Source organism: Anabas testudineus, chromosome 19 (genome assembly GCF_900324465.2).
Source record: "Anabas testudineus chromosome 19, fAnaTes1.2, whole genome shotgun sequence".
Classification (NCBI taxonomy): domain Eukaryota; kingdom Metazoa; phylum Chordata; class Actinopteri; order Anabantiformes; family Anabantidae; genus Anabas; species Anabas testudineus.
Window position 1 is genome coordinate 14,769,333 of NC_046628.1, and position 21,884 is coordinate 14,791,216.

Below are 21,884 nucleotides of genomic sequence, written 5' to 3' on the forward strand. Positions count from 1 at the left end.
AACTATACATATTTTAAGAAAGTTATTTTATTCTTGAATAACCTTCAGCAAATAAAATATTACATCTATTTCTATTTACAAGCATAAAATCTCTTCTAATATCCACTTTTCTGTATTGTCTTTGCTAGCAACTGTGAAAAATATGTATCACTCATTTATATTTCTATGTTATTATTATACAGTTTCTTCAAGTACAGCAAAATCAGAACTGATGTTTTACATTTCAGTGAAAAATAACCTATGTCACCAGCTACTTCACAGCAAGATGTTTGTATTGGTATTAATATTTAGCTTTTATACACTTCTATATTACAATAAAATAATTCATAGGGGTAAAAGAGAAAGTCAAAAACAAAAATGCAATATTAGAATACAATCTCAGTTATTGCCATATGTGATATACTGTAAAATACAAAACAATATTTAAACATCATTAAACCTTCTAAAATAAAGATTGAGCAATCATTGACCATTTATTGTACAGAGAATTAATGCATCTGTCCAAGTTTGACTCTATTATAACTGCAATTCAGATGAACCAAAACAAACCAACTAACAAAGAAACTATTAATCTCCAGAAACTGACTTTAAGACCTAAACTGCCCTTGCTTAGACTCTCAGGAAGCAAACATGCAAGTGTACATCTGTGTGGCTCAATTTCCAATCCTACAATACTGCCAAAGATAATTCTAACAGTGCGAGAGAATCTGAACAAAACAGTGGTGAAACCTGCTTCAAGCACTAGTCCCTGCTTCTAAACAAAGACTACTGCAAGGTCTCTTTATCTAGTTTTACATAGTTAAACTTCAAATGTTCTGTGCCAAAACAAAACAAAAAACATGAAGAGCCCTTTTATTTATTTTACATTACAAGTTGCATCTTTAGATGCTGCACTGGAGCTGTGTGTGTGTTTGCATGCGAAGGTAAAACTAGCACTTCAAATGAGTTGAGACGTCACCCAGGTCTGTATCTGTCTGAGTGGAAAAGATGTTTATATTCATTCAGGATGAACTCCACTATCTGGTTCTGAAACACCATGTGCATTGCGAGGTTGGATGACTCCGTCTCGGGTCGAAGCAGCGTTGGACCAAACACGATTGCTACATTCTGCACAGTCATGCGATTGTCCTCCCCGTATTGAATGACCCTGTCAGAAGACATAAAACAACAGCGTAATGAGTTGGAATTCTCATGTTTTTGTTGTTAGTTGTTTTATCCTGAACAGCTAAGACAGGACTGGTCCATTCAGGTAAACATGTGCTCCATTACTTTTACAAAATACCTTCATTATTATTATCAATACATGGTTAAACACGTAAGACATAAGTATAAAGCATACCTATATAAATGCCCAAAAAGCAGTTCCATGGTATCGTGATTTGCAGGAGGAAGAGACTCAACCAATTCATACATGCAAGATAATTTTGTGTTGTAATCAGCAATTCCTAGAAAATCAGAACAATGGTTATTACTTGGTTATAAATAAAATTTTCATCTACCATTTACTACTTGAATCATGCAGCATTTCTTAAAATATTTTGTTGCTTGTCCATAGAATTGGAAAAATCAAAACAAAAATCTAGTTACTGATGGCTGTGATGAAGTCATTAAAGTGACTGAATGGAAAAAGTGGCTCAGGAAGCTCTCGGAAAAACAACTTCAGCGCTCCGGTGATGACATGAACGTCCTCCCACTGGCCATCCTCGAGGTCCAGCTCCTCTGTAATAGCACAAGTGCACAGTCCATTAAAGCACAGCAGGGGGTGCTCCTGTCTACAGTGAAATGTAGCAGGGAGCGTTTTCACATTCAGTTTAATAGATGCAAACCTCGACACTGATAGAGCTTACCATGATCGGCCTTAAAGCGTAGTTTCTGAATGACAGCAAGGTTCCCGCTCACTCTGTAGAGCCCATCAATATCTAGACCTGCATATCAACACATCATAAAGAACCTGTTAGTAAACTGTTATTGTGCACTGAGCATAGATTCATATAAACCAGGTGTATTACCTCTCCTTTCCACTGCTTTGATACATTTTTCCACAAAACTAGGCACTGTGGTCCTCTCTTGTGCACAGAGTGTAGTCAGGTGGCAACCAAACACATTTTCTGCAGAAAGCAAGAACACATTTTTTACTTTAAACTTTAAAATTACTGTAGTAGTATTTATAGAAGCACAATAAAAATCCCATTAAATATATACTTAAGATATGAATAATTCTTCTAACACAAAAATAAGAATGAGTAAATGTAGATTTACAGAAAATTTAGTTAAATAATAACACAAATGTTAGAAAATATACAAACAACAGTATAATAATAACTGTAATAAACATAATAAATAAATATACAGTATATCTCTATTCAGTATGAAATCTGTGTAACAAGACAGTCATTGCATTCGATCTTACAGGTGTATCCATTAAAGTGTACAGCGAGTGTAAATAGATTGTGTTTACGTGCCCTTGTGCTTAGCTTCATAACAGCAGTGTTTAGCGTGTGGCAGTTTCAAAGTCATAAATTGTAGCTTCAGTTTCTCTTTGCTACCTCTGATGTAGCCTTTCTCCTTCACAGACTGCAGCGTGGGACGTTTCATGAGGAGCTTCATCAGCTTGGTTCGAACCTTCTTCTGGTCTGTGTCTCCGATGGAGCTGGTGGAGGGTGTGGCAACGTGCTTGGAGGCTGGAATAAACAAAGTTTGTTTGTTTAAAATAATTTACGAGCGCAGCTCTCAAAGGGCCTGATATGTTCGACACAGGGATCGGAAAACCTACGCCTTCGCTTGCCGATGCCGTCCCCAGATTTGTCATCTCTTTCTGTGTTGGGAATCTTCTCATACAAATCCCCATCCTCTTCCTCTGAGTGATGGTCCTGGTACTCCTGATGAAAACAGACAAGGAGAAATTCAAACAAAGGGAAAAAAGCTCCAGCCTGTTCAAACAGGATAGGACTTTATTATACTGACACAGCCTGATCACTGGCTGTTTCCATATGTTTCCAGTCTTTATGCTCAGCTATGCTAACCACCTCCTGGCAGTAGCTTCACATTCACAGCCAACCTACTCATCACATCAAGCCAAAAGTGTTTGTGCCAAAATGCTGAATTGTAGCTTTAATAAGTGATATGTAATTACGCAATGTGCCAAAATAATCAAGTACTTACCAGCTGCCGTATGGTGTCCATTAAGACTTTGTGCCAGTCACTGATGATGCTTTCTGTGTCGTACTGAATCAGAAACTCTAAACCATTTTTGCTTTTTAACTGCAAGAGAGAAAATCAATTAAAAAAATTAAGGAGGGAACTTCATTTCAGGATGAACTCGGATCCTTTACTTCAGTAAAAGTAGGTAAAGGTCCTACATTTAAAATCCTAAAGTAAAAGTACACAAGTATTATCAAAGTAATAGTAAAAGGTCCTGTGTGACTGACCTAGTTTTAACAATTTAATTATAGTTAGGTTGAGGTCAACCCCTGCTAAAGGTCAAGATAAATCCAAGGGGTTGAAAGAAAGAATATTAGAGTAGAAAAGAGGACAAAAAGCCCTTTAGCATGTTCTGAACATGTTTTTGCTGTTTGCTGTTGTTTTGGATGGTTACAGTTATTTAAATTGAGCCATCTGAGAAGTTTAGAGGGGAAGTAGAGCTTCAGCGAAAGTGATAGTGATCTGAACTCTGCATCAAATCATGCAGCTAGACGCTGCTTTTATATAAATGGTTGGTAACCACCGATTTCAAATTTAACGCTGTATGTTAAGCGCTTATCATATTTGTATGTAAATTTTTATAAGAGCCTTATTTTTAAATCTTAATCTGAAAAGTGACTAGTAGATAAAACCAGAATAATTCTCACGCAAATGTAGTGGAAGCACAAAACTGAAATAATCAAGTACCTCAAATGTGTATTTAAGTAGGTTGCAGCACTTCAGTAAATGTATTTTTTACTGTATGTCTAATATGTCTACAGTATATTGCGAACCAAACACTTCAGCTGTACTTTGTGTTTAGTGCTAATTAGCACATTAGATGAGATAAGCGCTTTGACTGTAATGTTGGCATTTCAAAGCACCACTTTGCTTAACTACAGCTTCAAAGAGCCACTCTACATACATCATTTGTATTTGGTGGTGTTAAACTTATCAACACAAAACTAACAATCACAATATACAAGCACGTTTTTTTACACTGCCTGGCCAAAAAAAAAAGTCACCACCGGTTGTCACTAAGTTAATAGGTTAGAGCCTTCACCTGGATATTCCTGCAGTGAATAATGTGTTTCATCTTGCAACACATGAGGTCAGCTGACTACTGCATGTACTGATTGACAAGGTTTTTCCATCAATGGCTTTTTTGTTCCTTGATTGCACAGGTATATTCCAAAATGACAATGCATGAATTCATTCAGCTCAAATAGTTTAAGAGAGGTTTGAGACATGAGACTGCTTCACACACAGACTGGAGTCCAGACCTTAGACGGTCTGCTTAATTAATGCAACTGTGGGTGGAAATAAATGTGGTGACATTGCATAAATGTTGTTGTCATCGAACCACACGTGGCCAAAGAAATATTGGAGTGTGTGACTTTTTTTCGCACACATTGTACGACTTCATGTCAACAAATGAACACACCTCTAAAACATTCTTTTTACTGGATTTGTCCTTCGAGGCCCAGGCAATCGTCGCTCCTCGCAGCTCCACCGTGACCTCTGGAGCAATCTGATTAGTCTTGTTCTGCACGGAGGAAAACACACAGCTGCTTTCGAAACTGACGGCAACACATTCCATAAAACAAGCTGCATTAAACAAAAGCTGTGACTGTCGCTGAGGGCTTGTCTGCGCTCTCTCTCCTCATTAAGGTGACACAGCAGCCTGCAGCATGCTGCAGTTTAATGTTTCATTTGTTCTCTTAGGTATCAAAATTGGAATATTAAAAGCATATTAAAAAAAGCTGCCTGCAATGTGTTGAAACTTCTATTTGTAGTAATGTAAAGAAGAACAGAAGAAGTCTGTGGTAATTGAGACTGACTCGCCCTGTCACAGTCCTTTCAGAAATGTGAACAATGAGACATGAACAGGAATGCAGCCTTCAGGTGTCAAAGCGTCTTATGTACGAGCGCCATCTTCTCCTGTGACATCACCTGCAAGCACGTGAGCAAATTCTAGTATAAAAGTATTACTTATATCATACCGAAGCCCCTGATGCTGCAAACTTTGGGTCTTTGTGGAATGTCAGTACCCCTCCGTGAAGAACCGTCCAGGTCTGGGCCCAGTTTTTCCTAAAATTAGGAAATAATAAGAAATAAACACAGAACAAAGGATTGAAGAACTATGGGGGAGGTATCCCAGACCCATATTTAAAAACCGTAATGTGAGAATGTCATACCTGCTAAAAAGGGAAGGGAAGTTTGAGCTTACCTGACTTTCTTGCCGTTCTCGGACACTTTTGTTTTGTTGAGAATACCTGCTTTCTCTAAGTTCTGCAACTGAAAATAAATAAAAAATACCGTTTCACTTTTCAGTAGACTAGTTGTTGTTAGGTTCATGTTAAGTGTTATAATTCTATATATTGAGTCTGTGATGTGTGAGGATATGAGAAGACAAACAATTCAGGTGACGATGCTGAACAGACTTTATGGAATGACAGGTTCGGGATTTTTCAAGCCTGTTTTAAAAAAATATTGATTTGTCCTTATGTGTGTGAGAATAGGTGAATAGGTGCAACAATTCCTCCTCTTCACTTCAGCCCTGGACCTGAACTGCACACAAAATGCAAAGCCATCAAAAGAGCATTTGACTAAGTCTCCTACAAAACTTCAGCAGCCCTACAGGGGTAGCTTGAGTTGAAGCTACCGTCTATTTGAGACAAATTTCCCTCTTTATATTTTCTCTAATAATCCAGTAGTTCCCTGCCAAGCTGCAGCCAGAGGATGCCTTACAGTAGCTGCATGTCATGCTGTTGTTGGTAACCAACCTATTTTGCAGTTTGGGGTTTGGGGATCTGGATTTGTTAAAAACAAACAATGAGTAAAAGCATTCCATACATTTTTGCAGAGAGATCCTGACTCACTGTTTGCTAAGCTGACAGAGTTGTGTGCGTGGAGGCTATTAGCCACCAGTTGAGCTAACAATAGTTAGGGAGTGGCTAAGTTAAGTCTTGTTATTTAACAATTAAACAAATAAAGACATGAGATATTGTTGCTAAAACGATTAATTTTGTGCATTTGTGTTGGGATTGGTGTGAAGAGCAGGAAGAGTTCCAGCCTGAGAGCTTTTCTCATGGTCATCTGGGCAAATCTGTGTTGTTGCCAGACTTCCCAAACGTATCCTTTACCAATGTCATGCACACAGCTTTGGCTCAACAGCAAAAGCCTGACAGTGTGTTAGTCGGCATCTTAAAACGTTCTAACTTTTCTTCTCTGTGTGGCTCTCATCAATCTCATTTACTCCTAACAAATGTTTAAAAATGGCTTTAAAATATGTAGTTTCATTATAGTAGAACTGCTGAGCACTACTAGTATTTAGGAAATGAAAACAGAATAAGTCAAACACGAGAAAATGCATAAGCACTTTTACTTTCGGTGTTTTCATGTGATTTGTTTATAATAAGCTGATTAGCTTAGTAGAATATCACGACTTTTCATTTAATCTACATCACATTTAAATATTATATGCTGTTACATGTTCAGGAGAATGATGTTATGATCTCATCACATCTGCGACATTATTAATAAATACACCTATAGCTAAATGTGAGCACAGGAAGGCAGCTGTCACGCTCTTCTGGACTACAACTAGAATGTGATTGGAGGATTAAAAATACTTTTAATCTAAAACTTTTAGTCAAGTAGATATATTCAGTAAGTCATGAGTGAAAACTAGTCTCTCTGCACAGATACTATATTTGTTTATCTGAAGCTGATACGAGGCTTCAACAGTGTAAGTTTGATGAATCGACTCAATATCTTCAGTTACGTTTTATTGTTTTTGGTATAAAACGTCCCTGTTTTTGTTACTGTACGCTCACTGCAGCTGAACAAGGTCTCGGGGAAATACGAAAAGGGAAGTTCGTACAAAAACAGCACTATAACCACACAACAACTGGTTTGCCTAAACTAGAAGAGGAAATACATCACTGTATGACAGACAAGATGATTCGATTGAACATAATATGCGACAGAGGGGGGTAGACATATTCTTAATCTGAGGTGAACACGCAAACTAACAACCCACGTTATAGCGCAGCCACCTCGAGGTCAGATAATAGGGGTTTCTCCAGGGTCTAAACCCAAAAGCCTTAAAAGAGAGACACAGAACACCGTTAATGACTAACGAGATGCCAAACTGTCGACCTCGAGTGAGTCCAGAGTGATTAGTGTGAACAGACCAGCAGGACACGAGTTCAACTCACATTTTGCTGCGTCTCTGGAGAGTTTCCTATACTGGAGCTGTCACTGCTGTAGTCTGACGTGTTCCTCCTGTGAGTTTGGACAAACCTCTGAACATCAGAGGGAACAACAGCAGAAGGAGATTTAATCATTGGTATTTATTTCATTTCATTTCATTCATAATTAGAAATTACAAACTACAAACATCATTAAGAGAGAAGATCACGTTTTTGTTAAAGGCTGGCTTTACATGCTCCCACTGCCGTGCCTTTGGGCAAGGTACTGAACCCTGACTGCTACAGATAAGTTGTTCAGCAGGAACGAGCACAAGCCTGTATTTGTATCCAGCAAATCCCAGGTGTTTGTGTACAAATATAGCCCTTCCTCTCCCTCCCTCTGTTCCCAAGCTGTTGCTGTAAATAAGAGTGTGCTGCAGTTGATTTGCCTTGCTAAACAAGGGTTAAAAACTGGCGTTGGTTGTTAAACAGGGACTTGCCCTCAATACTTTAGCCTGACTAAAGCTTTCTATTTAGCTGACACACCCTATGTGTGTGATGTACGTACATGTACACACAGCTCTGAGTGTGTTTCTGTATTTCTCTGTTTCCTTGTGTGGAAATGTTTTGTTTCAATACCCTTCTTGTAAAGACATGTTGGTCCTAGCTGGACCTCACATAAGTGAGAAATAGGTTTTGTTTAGGATTGATATAAAGATTAGCGCTGGGTATTCAATGGTTAGGGTTAGGGCAAGGTGCTTGGGAATGCATTATGTGTGTGTACCCCATCGTCCTGGGCTGAGCTGAACTGGGAAGGTCCCATGGTGTGTCTCCAGTTTTTAATGACTGAACTGTTGTCTGCCTCACCGTTCTCCACCCTGGACTGACCAGGAGCTTCAAGGACCTGAAAAGAAAAATTATTTTGCTTTATTTAAATACAGCAGGAAAAGACAAACTGAAAAACCAGTTTTACTTTAAGCAGACAAGAGTAAAGACGCCTCTCAGGACTTAAAAAACTACGGTCAACAGCATTTCTTAGTTTATATAAGTGGAAGCAGTTTTTTCAAAACTAGAATGTGATCACAATGAAAGAAAGTCTCTGTCCTGTAACCACAAAAAGATGTTTACCTCAGGCAGGTTCCACTGAGACTTGGAGCCGTCCCTCAGGTAGTAGTAGGTTTGTCCTCGATCGTCCACAGACTTGATCCACTGTCAAATAATATAGATAACTTAGTTAAAAATGGTTCAGTATAACTCATATAAAAAAAACTGCTGCCTGCAAAGAAAATCACTTTAATAAACTATAAATCACAACATAAAAATCTTCTTCTTCTTGAATATGTTTACATTAAATCCATATATTGATCAGTCCCGCACGATGAATCCTCATGACTTCACTGATTGTTTGTGGTTTTGGGTGAAATTTGAGAGAAATTCATACAAAATTTAAAATACAAATATTATTATTATCATTACCTGCAAAAATAATAATTCCCGTCAGTCTCTACTGGACTTTGTGTTGAGTGCTAAATAGCAAATATTAGCTTGTTAACAGGCTGGACACAAACATTAGACCTGCAACACTGTCACTGTGGATTTGGTAGAGTGCTTCACTAAGTGCAGACAGCCTTGTTCCATCCTCCACACATCTATTTCACATATTTTTATGTGGTCAAGTGACAATTTCTGAGGTGATATCAAATGAAAGGAAGTGGTTGTTCAGAAAGGCTGTTAATTTCGATTTAGATGGAGTTCATCTTGTTTGTTCCACCACACCCTGCCTTCAGACTGAACGCCAAGTAAAACTCAGCTGCATATCCCTCCACATCCTGTGTCTGTATCACTCTGTCGTTGGATGTACCTGGTCTGCAGAGTGTTCACTGGTGAATACCCAGGTCCCGTTGGGTTCCACGTTCAGGTTCCAACCATTCGGGGTACTGCGGTCCAGGTTGGCCCTGGGGATGCTGGTCCGGTTCACATGGCTGAGGGAAAAGTCTTTAGGGAGAGTGGGAGGTCTCGTAGGACGGAGCTCATCGTAGGCCTCCGGTTGATCAGCAGCTGGATAATCCTCCTGGGGGTAGTCCTCCTCAGGTAGAGGAGGCTGAGAACATCAACACGGGAGAAAAGCACATTAAAACAAACACTAGCCAAAGACTGACACATGAATTATTTTAACAGTGCAGAAGAAAGTTGATATCATTCTGTAGCTTCTTCTTTTTTCCTGTTTTGTTAAAAGAATAGTTTTCTGAGAATCTATTCATGTATTGTACACGTGTATTCACAGGCTGACTGGAAACGAGGAAATAGCCAGAGTCCAAAGGTCACAGCATCTGTGCACCAGCACTTTAACATGTTTTATCTTCATTCATTCATTCATGTAATAGGTTCGTTGTGTTGTTACACAGATTTTGATACCTTTGATGCTAAACTAGCATAACCAGATCCTCAATCTTTTATTTAATCATATGTATTATATAAAATGTCAAACTATTCCTTTAATATTCCTACAGACAGGAAACCTTTGCACTAATTAACACACACTGACAATAGTGTCTCGATTCAGTTTTTGTGCTCTTGTGCCAATTTCCTGCTGTGACCCTGATACAAAAGTTTTTTTTATGACTTTGATATATAAGTCAGAGCATTTCCATGACCTCAAAGCATCATTATTTCTCGGCCCACTAATGCTGTTGGAAGCTGGAAAAAGCCACAAAGCAGCAGAAAATAGGTCATTTAATGCATGTGTTGTAAAGAAAAGCAACAGATAATCATGTAAGAAAATAATAATCAATATTCCCTGAATAGCCTAAATAACACTTTTTAAATTTCAGACGACAAGATCAAATTTAAAATCAGGACAAATGTCTCTGTTGCTTTAACATCAGGGACAATACGAGGGACTACTGGGGAGCTTTGCAGTGATGCTCTGAGGTCTCCAAATGAAAATGAGTCCTGTCTGCTATGTAGGCGCATGAGAATTAATTCCATTAAAAGCAGACTGTATTTACAGCTTTCCCCTGGGTGAAGCTAAAACAGGAGACAGGGGGAGGCTAAGTAGAGCAGCCAGGCTGTCCTTACCGCCCCGGCCTCTTGAAACCTGTGCACACTCATAGGCTCCATCAGAGGGGGATACGGGCTCTGCTGCTCTGGAGGGTCCCAAGACGTCTCCCCAGACATTGGGTTGTAGTAGTAGGTTTGACCACTGTTCTCATCCACCAACTGCTCCCAGTCAGAGGTCCACGTAGGTGGGGAGGCAGTGGATGGAGAAAAGGCAGGAGACTGTGGGGGTGATGGGGAACAAGGGTCTTCTGGAGGTGGCTCAGGGTCTGTGGGAGAGTCTAAAAATGGATTGTCCCAGGTGGTGCGCCCCGTGGAGGGGTGGTAGTAGTACTGCTGCCCACTGTCCTTATCAACATGCACCTCCCATTCCTCAAGGTAGGAAGGAGAGTAGGATGAAGGGGCTGAGGGGGGAGACTCAGAAATGCTTTGGCGAAGTTGTGCTACGTTGACATATACAGCTGACCGGATATTTTCATTCTCCACCTGTGGAGGTAGAATAAAAAGGAGATGTAGTAACTCAAATACATCCACAGGTGCTTCTACATAGACATTAACACAAGAACAAGAGGTGTCATGAAGATAAATTCCTACACACAAACAAACTTTCTGTGACAAGTACCAGGCCTCAGCCCACTGCTCCAACTATGGCTCGGTGTAAGTCAGCCTTCTGCATCTTACACAGTACAGGAAGTAGCCTACAGCTGAAATAAAACAACATACACACACACACACAAACCACAGAGGTGTTCCTCCCACAGTAATGATCATTACCTAATTCTAGTCTCATTTCCTGTGCACAAAAACACTCCCACACTGAAGAGTTTAATGCCCTCATCGAAATAAGTGTCTGAGTTTATGTCTGAGATTATGTCTGAGTTAGTTCCAGCGGTAGCCATCATCAAAACTAGACTAACTACAAAAGCAAAGACAGAACGTGGCTGCAGGCAAACTGCAGGGGACTAAAAACTAGGTTAAACTTCACCACATCAGCCGTTATGACTGATTTTGTTGTCCCACTGCAAAACAAATGAGTCCTATAATCAGTAACTTTGAGCTGCATTTTGACTTTCTACTAGAAGGAACCTGGTGAAACCTCCACGACTGGTTCCAATACTTTAACAGAGTGTCAACCTGCTGTCTGGCAGAAACATGACATGCAAATAGAGTTGATCATCACAACTAATTTGTTTAAAGAAGGCCAGCGTGAGTGAAACAGAGTGCATTGAAAGGCTTCCTCTATCCAGAGCACGCCTGACACCGTGTTGCAATAACAAGTGTCTCTGTTGCACTGAAAATGACCCCCGCCCAAAATAAAATCGCTGTGAACTTCTTTAAGTTGCTCTCCTCTCACCTGTGCTCTGCTGAGTTGAATATTCCTCATGGTGACACTCCTTGGAACTACGGCCCTGCAGACCCTTTCATACGCTGTCATGATAGCTCAAATGCAAGTCTCTCGACTCACAGCTAACCTCATGGTCTATATTTACCAAGACCTGAGACTTGTGAGACTGTGTCTGTGCATCACGAACACGTGGTGCTATCAAGAACAAACACGTTAGAGAACCAAGTAAAAGAAAGATATTTAAAGTATTATTACAGTTTTATAGTACTTTTTTTACTTTTACTCTACTCATAGGCAAATTTTTTTAAGTGCACTACAGCTGTAGATACTTGTTACTACGCTGTATATGATTTGTCATTCATACCATAATCAGCACTGTTCATGTAAAATCTTACATTAACACATATTTTCTTCGATTTTTCATAATTCTGCAATCTGAGGTATTTTGACATTCTGGTATTGCCCTCCATCTTCCTGCTATGCTGCGCTCTGCCCGGTTCAGCTCAGGGAGTCATCATTAGTAAATTAGATTCACCTTTGACGACCAGACATTTTGGGTTTAACATCAAACACAATACATGAGTTTAAAGTTGAGGATTTTAGCTGTTTTATGATCTGATCACCTTGACATGTTAACTTCAGACTCCTTCAGCTGTTGAGTGATTCTGGGCGTTTATTTAATTATCTGGAAGTTGAGTCATGGCAACTGGACTAGCTTCTTAATGCCCTCTTCGGAAGGTGAAATGCTCGTTCACTTGGGTTAATGTCTGGTGATTGACTTGGCCAGTCTGAAACCTTTCTCTTCAATGAAAGGGAGTTATATTTTTGTTGCTGCGTGATGAAGCGTCTCCCCTAGTTTTAATGCATTACTCCGTACATTTACAGACAAAATGTTTCTGTGCACCTCTGAATTCATCCTGCTGCTACCATCATGAATGGCTGCATCAATAACATTAGTGAACCTGTTCTATTAACAGCTATGCAGCACAAAGCATGGTCCTGCCTTCACCCTGCTTCACAGCTGAGCTTGTATGGTTTTCTCATTGTTTCGGCTGATGAGGGGTTTGCTGGGGTTTTTGTTATGACCTCAGTATTTCTGCTTTTGTTCAAATAGTACATCATAATACTTTTAACTGCTTCCGTCATCAGCTCTTGTTTTACGTGACTGATGCATAATGTGCGTGTTGTCGTGTTACCAATGGTTTATTTTTTCGTCAAGACACGCCAAATTTAAATATTCGCCCCGTATCTGTGCATTGCATCTCATTGTTTTTTCTTTGTCTCATAACCACATTTTATCATGATGTTTAACTCAAATGACTTCAGGTTGCAGGAATAAACAAAAACAAAACAAACAGATTAGCCTCTTCGTTACAGTAGTTTCAGAGGGGACTGAATTTGCACAGAAGAGGAATTTGACACATGCCTCATCAAAACTGGGCAAAGATCACTGCAACATGACAACTGTTACTTAAGCATTTGCCTGTAACTATAAACGACAAAGCACCGAAACTTCTAGTATATTTCTTAAAAATGTATTACATACTATATCTTTAGGGAAAGGATTTGTATACTTTCCCACCATGTCTAACAGTCTAATAAGAGATAAAATAGTTAATATCACTAAAACTTAATCTATCAAGGTGAGAGAGCAACCGTGCATTATTGATTATCAACTGTGTGTTTTTATCTGTCAGTGCTATCTCTTGCTGACTTTGCTTTATTATTGATCTCAATACAACAATGATTCAGTCAATACGGACAACCAGACAACTGACCCCAAAACTGATTGATTGCAAACAGCACACAACAACCACACAGAAACAGAGGAAATGAAAGAGCTCCATCATTGATCTCTGAAACAGCTACAGTAGAACATCCCCAACCTTTGGAACAAAGCCATTGAAACCCAACCACAAGCAATGAAAGAGAAATTACAAGTACTACACGTTCAAGCAGTTACATCTTAGTGTGGATGGATTATCAACAATTGAAATTAATACTGTCGAGTACTAGAATGCAAATATGTCAGTGCTGTGTCCCACATGTACTTGAAAATATGTATTCCCTCTTCTATTTGGAAGCAGCTACATCACATGTATTTGTATGACACATCATTACGCCAGTTCTCTGGTGTGGTCTTTGTGATAGAAAGACTTATGTTTACAATACAACAATGGACAAGAAAACGAAACTGGCATGTTCAGACCTAACCCACAAGTTGCGTGTATCACTACTGCCTTCTGATGAAAATTACAGTGTTGAGACTAAAGCCAACACCAATTTAACACTTAGGAATACATGAAAGGGTTTTTACCACCCAAGTTAAAAGTGTAAAACCCCAAAACTGGCTTTAATAGAGGCTAAACCGTTAGGCATGAACTCTCGGTTCACTCTTTATTCCACTTGACTCAGTACAGGAAAAGAGACAAGTGCAGAGGTGACATGTTTACGCTGAGCAGGAAGTAAGACAGTTATGAAAACATATAAATATACAAATTACACTGACCACTTTGGCTCGCGTTTTATAACGTGGAGATAAAAGCGTGCTTCAGTATCAGCGGGATCACCTACCTGAGGAACCACCGGCAGACTCAGGCGCTGCTTGGCCCGGTAACTTGAACAAATCCTGGAGTACATTTCCACCATGTTTACCTCGTTCTATTCAGAGAAGCCATATATTCAAATATACAAGCATAAGCCAAACTGAAGCGACTCTATCTTTCAACCACGTTCAGTCCGCTTGTGATGGGAGGGAGGCACACGCATTCACGAGCACACCCTCATGCACACATCCTCCTCATGCAGCAGCTGTGACAGTTGCAGCCCAGATAGAAAGGAGAACTGTGATCTCTGTTACAATAGCAGCAGGAAGGGACTGTGTGGAGATGTGTGTGTGCGTGTGTGACTGTCTGTGTCTGTTTGTGTGTGCCTATGCATGAATTCCTTTACGCAGGCTAGCAGGGTAGAGGGCAACTGTCTGTGTGAGCTAAAAAGCCAAAAGCAGATAGACGCAATGAAAACAAGACAGAGAAGAGAGTCAGACGGAGGGGGCGACAGACAGAAACCTTGCTGGTCACTACTTCCTGCCTGTGTGCCCTTATGATAAAAAAAGGAAATGACAGCGATGGAAACCAAACTTTAAAACACACACTTTAGGTTTTAGCATAATATAGAAAACATTGCAAAACACGAAGGCTGCTAAGAACTTTCTTAAGTGAACAATTCTGTAGTGAGTGACTCAGTCAATAATGGGGGAAAAAGGGGAAGCAATCATTTGTCACAATGATCTAAAAGAGCTGCTGATGCGTGTTGTGATGAGGCCTGTTGTTAAAACTGGTACATGCTTGCAACAGGAAGTCTGGTTTAAGGTCCAATTGTTCAAGCATGTTACCATGTACCAACACCAACATTAGCCAGACCCCAAGCGCTGCAGTTTGTGGCCATTTTAGTCGAGTTTTTTTGTTTTGCGGTTGATCTGAATTTAGGTTTGACGCTAGTGGGCAACTGTTTTGTTCATGCTGCTGCAGCTAAGGTCGCAGATGCTTTGTAGGTTCCAGTGCGTATCAAGGCTGTAATGAATCAATGCTTCCTGGAACATCCAAAACATTTTCCATTTCCAAGTACCTCGAGAGAGGGTAGTTTGCCATTCAAATGTGCTAAAGAAAAACCCTGAAAACAATCTGCTGTTGTGTCGAATTTTAGAGATACGTGTCTGATTTTATGTCTCCTGCTTGCGTTCAGCTTGATATGTTTTCGTGCACGGTTTGGAGTGAAAAATCCTTCATTGCAGAGGAGATAACACTCAGCAATGCATGAAGCAGCAATCTCCCTGATTACTTAACCACATTAGCGCTCATCCAATCAAACAATGGAGTGCCAAATTAGGGCCCAAATCACGCCACAAAACACACACAGTTGCCCTATTGAATTACTCTGTCTCCACCCCCTCTTACATTGCACTATTCATGACCCAGAATCCAGGGTAACTCCAGAAATGCCCAATGTGGAATCTATTAGATAATCATGCTCTTATCTTTGCACTCCAGACCACATTTCCATACCCTGATACAAAACTTCAGCAGCAGTTACTGCTTGGTAATCACACATTTCTCCCACTCTTTGGTTGTAGGTGATGTGTTTCCAGTATAAGTGCAGGGTTTTTTTGTGTAGGAAGGGACCTACTGAAGAGCCTGTTGTTGTAATACTCTCTGAGGTAACAATAAATGTTGAAATGGAAAACCGACTCTTTTGCACCTTTACATTTAGCTGCAGGTGCAAGTATGCAAACAAACTGAAAACAGATGCACAATGACAAATCAGAGTAATTGTCTTTCAGTGAATCTCGTGCTCTGCACTAATAATTGCAGCAAACCATCATTGTATTGAAGGTAGGATGAACTGAATGACTGCATTGCTGTGGCTATGTGTCATTACAACTGTACAAAACATTTCTTTTCAACTAGTAATGGCACAAAAGACATTCCTGTGCGTATGACTCATGCGGCTTTTGACAAAGGCCAGCTGATGCTTTCAGCAATATGTACAAGTTGTGTTGTGGGTCAAGATTGTAGGGTGTCTCAGAGAAAGAGATAAATATAAAAACAAGATGTTGTACTTTCTCTATCTTTAGAAGGCACATTTTAGTTTACTTCACACTAGTCAAAAATGTATTTTGTGCTCACTTTAGAACCAGTAAGCGTAAGCATCTGACCCTCAGAAAAATAAATACTCAGCAGAGTGTTTGTGATGATTACAAACACTCTAACTCTTGCCTAATTTGCACAATGTGAAGAGAAAGTAGTGAGTATATTTTGCTTGTGTTTGAAGAATTAGCAAGGATATATGTAATTTCTGCCTGCATTGGGAAATCCAGCTGCAAATTAGGAAACACACGAACAAATTGCTTTCTTATAGTGCAACATATTCATATACTCTTATTGTGATGGTTAAAAGTCTTTGAGGAGTGCAGAGATAACTTCAGAACAGCAAAGAATGATTATGAATGATCCTTTGGGTATTTATTTTTCAGAAAATCAGCTACTTAGTTGCGCAACACAATGGAACTTAACCTTCCACCTGATGTCACATGGTCTATCTGATGTAGATTCAGAACATATAGTACAATATGTCCAAACCTTTGTGATGATGTAAAATGCTCATTCCGACCAGGAACAGATCAGAAAGCTAAGGCGACATGCACCTGCTCTGTCAACACATCTCTGCAGAGAGGTATGAGGAGACACTCACATTACCTGTCGGAGCAGTTTCTTGGCATCTGAATTAGTCTGTTGAACAGCACAGCAGGAATTTCTGCTTCTTACAGGTGATGTAGGTGCAGTGAGCCTGACTGAACTGAACTGAAGAACAGGATCAGCTGTTTAAAATGCCAAAGATCAATGGGACATTGGACCCCAACAATCTTGACTTGAGGTGATAAAGATACATCGAATGTTATGTTCAATATTCATCACGACACTAAACACTCTGATCCATAAACAGCTGCACTAAAAACAGCACATGAGCGTCACCATAACACAAAACCGGCCTGAATATGAATTCAGCTACAGTCTGCCTCTCAACTCTGTGGCCAAGTTAAAACTTTTTGAGTCCCAAGTCCAACTGGATTTGTCATCCACTTAGCAAACTTAATATCCCCTTTTAGACCAGAGAACAGCCTGTCCCCTTGATATTAAGTGACCTACATTTGGGCTAATTGCAGGTTCTGCACATTACATATGCACACACAGGCCAACTGCATAGCAGGACTGGCACTAAAAGCTCCAAAGTCCTGCTTGCTGGGAGTCAGGCCAGACCCCCTCACATCACCATGGAGATGGCCCTCCATTGTAGGACAAGAATTAATGCACTTGAGGGGTCCTGGCACATCCACAGCCTTGTTACAAGTGTAGGGGCTCATTCGTGCTTCCACAGAGGAGGAAAATGAGACCCAAATCATGAGGAGAGACGTTTTAAATAGAGAAGACAGAAATGCATGTACCCAGAGTGCCGGTAATTACAAAGTCATGGTGCGCACATAATCACCAGGTGTACTGGGAGAGGCTGCAAAGCTGAGTCTTATCAAAAAGCGACAACAGGTGCACACCCCGCGGGAAACTGTCGAGAGACTTACCTGAAGCCACAGATCTCGTCGTTTACATTGAACAAACTACTTTCCAACTATTAAAGAGGATAAGACGATGGGTTTGTGCGCGTTTGTGTCATCGTTCCCCCTTTGAGATGCGGTTAATCTCTATTCCCAGGATCGACACCGGTGCTGGGGAAACCAGGTAGCAGCTGGAGGGTTGGGAGTGGCCGTCAGCTCGCGGATTAACTCTTTCCTTTCGTCTGAAGAAGCCACAGACCCAACACAACCTGTTCCTAACCTGTTCAGCTGTCTCTCCTACTCTAAAACCAAACACTGAAAACCCTCCAGCTTCCCAAGTTCACCAACCTGTGCAAACAACAAGGATCAGTCAAATCGGGAACATACACACCCGGTAAAAGTGAGTCCACACCCGCAGAAACCTGAGCCGACCAGGACTGAGGTCTTGAATCAGCTGCTTTTCACTGAGGTATTCACGAAACACCTCTTTTGGCTCATTGAAATGGGCTGAAAGGGGGCGATCGGTGCGTATTCATATGCTGATGAGCTGGCACAAATACTGTGAACTCAACCAGCACGGTATTCCAAGTCAGGACCTCCACTGCAAAGAGCCTGAAAACCAGCCTGAATCCAAATCTGATCCAACTTTAATTCACTTCAAAAGCTGTAAATCACAAATATGATTCAACCCACTGGAGTAGTAATAAAGGAACTCTTGATGTTACTCATCAGAGCCAGTATGAGTCCACTGGGCCCACAGTGGTACAGCATTGTACTAGTAACCAACACCATAGAGGAAACCAGCAGCAGGAAACAACATAGTTCAAATTACATCGTCTGCCAACTATAGTAAAATCCTGCTTACAAGTTAATAAATAGTAAAACCGATGTGGCCCAGATCCAGTCCACATATCCCAGTCAGCTCCAGTCTGCCACAGGAAGCAGGACACAGCTTGACTACATGTCAGCTTGTAGGCCAAGAAACCAAAAAAAACAACTGTGCCAAAGTTGACCCACATTTAATTTAGGAAGAGTTGATCTGTATTTTACATTTTACAACCTTATCCACTGCTTTTGGTGCAGAAGAAGAAGCATCATCTCCTGCTCACCTCTGGATAATCCATCTGCACTCCTCTACTCTTACCTCACTGCATTGTGCCAGAAACCTTTAACTATCTTTAGGTATCATTTGTAATAAAGGGCTTTCACTTATTATCTGTATATTCCAGTATTATTACTTTGACTTAAGAAGAGTAATTATTCCATCACTGGTTCTATGGAAACCAATAAGAACAAGATCATCAAAGTACTTAGACAGAGTACTTTTACTTTTGTTGCTTTGTTTACATGATGCTGTTAATACTTTTGTTTTTCTTTGTAAACATCAGTCTTTACTTGCTAAATATTAAATTCTTCCGATCTTCCACCATTAAATCAATTTGTAATAACAGCTTCTGACAGATCATTCATGTTCAACCTACTTTCATTCAGTATTCTTGGAGCTCTGTGCAGCAGCACACAGAATCACCTACATGCAGCACGTTACATGGTAAAACTGCGCCCCCTGTTGGCTGATTGATGAGTGAAACAGGGACACAGGAAGTAAAACTGTGTGACACCTTACCTGCTGAAGGGAAAGTGCTTCTGTGGAGGGAGTTCCTTCTGCAGGTTGATTCAAACTCGGCCGCCGAGGTGCAGAAATGTCATTTGCAGTAACAGGATCCGGAGGCTCGGGAAAAGTGTCAAAGGCTGTGACAATGAGCTCTGGTATAATGTCATATATGGGTGAATGAGGAGGTGAAGGGAAGTCCATATTATCATCATCAACCACAGGTGTCTGTGGCTGCTCTGCTTTATCACCCTGCACTGAGCTTTTTGGCTCTACTTGTTTATTTCTGACCTTTGGCACCAGGTGAGGTTTTGAATACAGTTGAACGTCACCGGTTTTCAGAGGTGCTGAGGTAAATGAAAAACCACCTGTTGAATCGTGTGTCTTTACTTTATCCGGTGTAGGTGCAAAGCTGCTGGTGGTCTCTGCGAGACCTTTCAGAGTCTCACAGGGTTTGATATCTGGTATGTTGTCACAGAAACCAAAAGTGGAGAATCTGTATGTCTCTCGTGAAGCATCCTGTGTCACTGTTTTCCGTGGCGTCACGTCTGCTGTGTCCACTGGCTTAGTGATGGTCACACTCTCAACACAATCCAGCTTTTTCACACTAGGAGAGTCTGCAGAATGGGATGTGAGCTCCTTCATGTACTGCGCAGGCACATAGAAGGGCCTGGTGTACTGGTCTTTGCGTACGTGCCACCAGTGCTCATTAGTCTTAGACACCAGGATGTAACTTTCATTGGGTTTGATGGACACAAGCTGGCCATCCCTCGCTTTGTACTCAAACTCAAACTGCACCGATACAAGCTCCATACTCCAGCGCACCCTCCTCTGCGGCTTCTAATGCACCAACAGTGTTAACATCCTGGAGCTGCAAATAGAAGAAAAGTGAAGTTGGTGAGGCTTTCACAAAGTAGCTATAAATATGAGCAGCTCACAGCTTATCTCTACACAGAGTGAGCAATCCCTGGGAACAGACATGTAAAGCACCTCCGTCTTATTTCTTATTCATAGGAACAAGAGTTCAGCTCGAAAACTACACAAGCACTTCGACCAGTTTCGTCATGCTGTGTCTTGTAGTCTTGTCAGATATTTGCAATTTGTGGTTGGTTTGTGTGTTTTGTAGTAATTTTGTTTCTTGCCGTCACACTGTTGCATCTCTTCCTGGTCATTTGACATCTCTTTGTAGTTATTCTGCGTCTTTGTCGCTGTTGTTTCTTTGTTTTAGCAGCTTTGTGTCTCTTCTGTTTTTTTTATTATAGTTTTATGTGTTTTTGCCCTCATTAATCTCTCTGCTGTCTTTCTTCTCAGGGGTGTCTTAAGTCTCTTGGGCCCTGTTATGCCTGTTCATTAATTATTAAATAATTATTACTAGACATTATCATAAGAAGGCTGGTTTTAAAAAGGGTTGATGCAGTAACAGATTTGACTTGGCTATGAACATAAGTGTGGCAGAGGTACAAGCCTTTTCGTCTGCACACAGGAAGTCGTTTCCATTTTCTGCAAAGCAAGAGGCAGCCTACACTTTACTTACCGACCACTGGAACAGCAGACTGAAGAATACTTAGCCACAAAACAGGAAACTTGCACAAACTTCGACTGCACGTCAGTCTGATGTCACCCGGCAATCTCAGTTTGCCATATCAGGCGTTTTATCCGAAAACTCAGAGTATTTACAGTTCTCTGTTGTCTACTACAACACACATAAAACGAGAAAACAACAGGATGTCATGATCATGAAGCTATTTCTTATGCTACAGTCTTTTCATTAGATGTAGTTTGAATGATCTTAGGGAACAAATAGATATTAAGACTGTATGCATATATGTAATTTAAGAAGAGAACATTAACCAACATATCTTAAATGACTTTACCACTATACAAGACAAAGTTCATTCACAATATCTTCTTGTCATTTCACGATACTTTTAAAAAAAGAAGGATCCGTTTCTCATTTTCAAATAACCTGATAAATACACTTTAACGCTATAAATTAACTCACCAATGTGAAAAATCACATCCTTCTATCTCCGCTATTTAAGCTGAGGAGCAACAACTTGTCCACTTGCCTGATTTTGTTTCCAAAAATTGTCCCGTCATTGGACGTCTCTCAAACAATCCTGGAGCAGTTTTGTATGTAGAGCGCTTGAGTCTCACACCTCAAACTGTTGCTTGCATGTAAAGTTTCTGCTTGCCTGTCTCACTTTTATTTCCTGTTCTCTGTGACCATGTGTCTAAACCAAAAGAGGCAACCGCTGAGACAGTACAGTACTGAAGCCACGAGAAATGGGAAGTCTGAATATGAACATACTTCCCAATGTGATGTTGATATTGTTTTTACAGCACACCATGGACAGAGGGTGGACTGGAAAGAGTGGCAGGGTGGTGACT

General features: G+C 40.5%; 1 protein-coding gene across 2 annotated transcripts; it reads right to left on the reverse strand.

The window, feature by feature from the left end:
* Positions 1-9: 9 nt before the first annotated feature.
* On the reverse strand, positions 10-21,661 carry arhgap27 (Rho GTPase activating protein 27). Of its 2 annotated transcripts, XM_026350940.1 has the most exons (19): positions 21,496-21,661; positions 21,028-21,186; positions 19,509-20,364; positions 10,455-10,919; positions 9,238-9,477; positions 8,505-8,585; positions 8,161-8,280; positions 7,404-7,490; positions 5,411-5,478; positions 5,184-5,271; positions 4,625-4,726; positions 3,163-3,261; positions 2,774-2,879; positions 2,547-2,681; positions 2,010-2,108; positions 1,848-1,925; positions 1,588-1,719; positions 1,340-1,445; positions 10-1,147 (listed from the first exon to the last, which is right to left on the reverse strand). In XM_026350940.1, the coding sequence occupies exons 3-19, from the start codon at positions 20,304-20,306 to the stop codon at positions 955-957; spliced, it is 2,997 nt and encodes a 998-aa protein (XP_026206725.1). In that variant the 5' UTR covers positions 20,307-20,364; positions 21,028-21,186; positions 21,496-21,661; the 3' UTR covers positions 10-954. The 2 variants fall into 2 exon arrangements, with proteins under 2 accessions (XP_026206725.1, XP_026206726.1); XM_026350941.1 differs by lacking the exon at positions 21,028-21,186 and having other exon boundaries at positions 21,563-21,659.
* Positions 21,662-21,884: the final 223 nt, after the last annotated feature.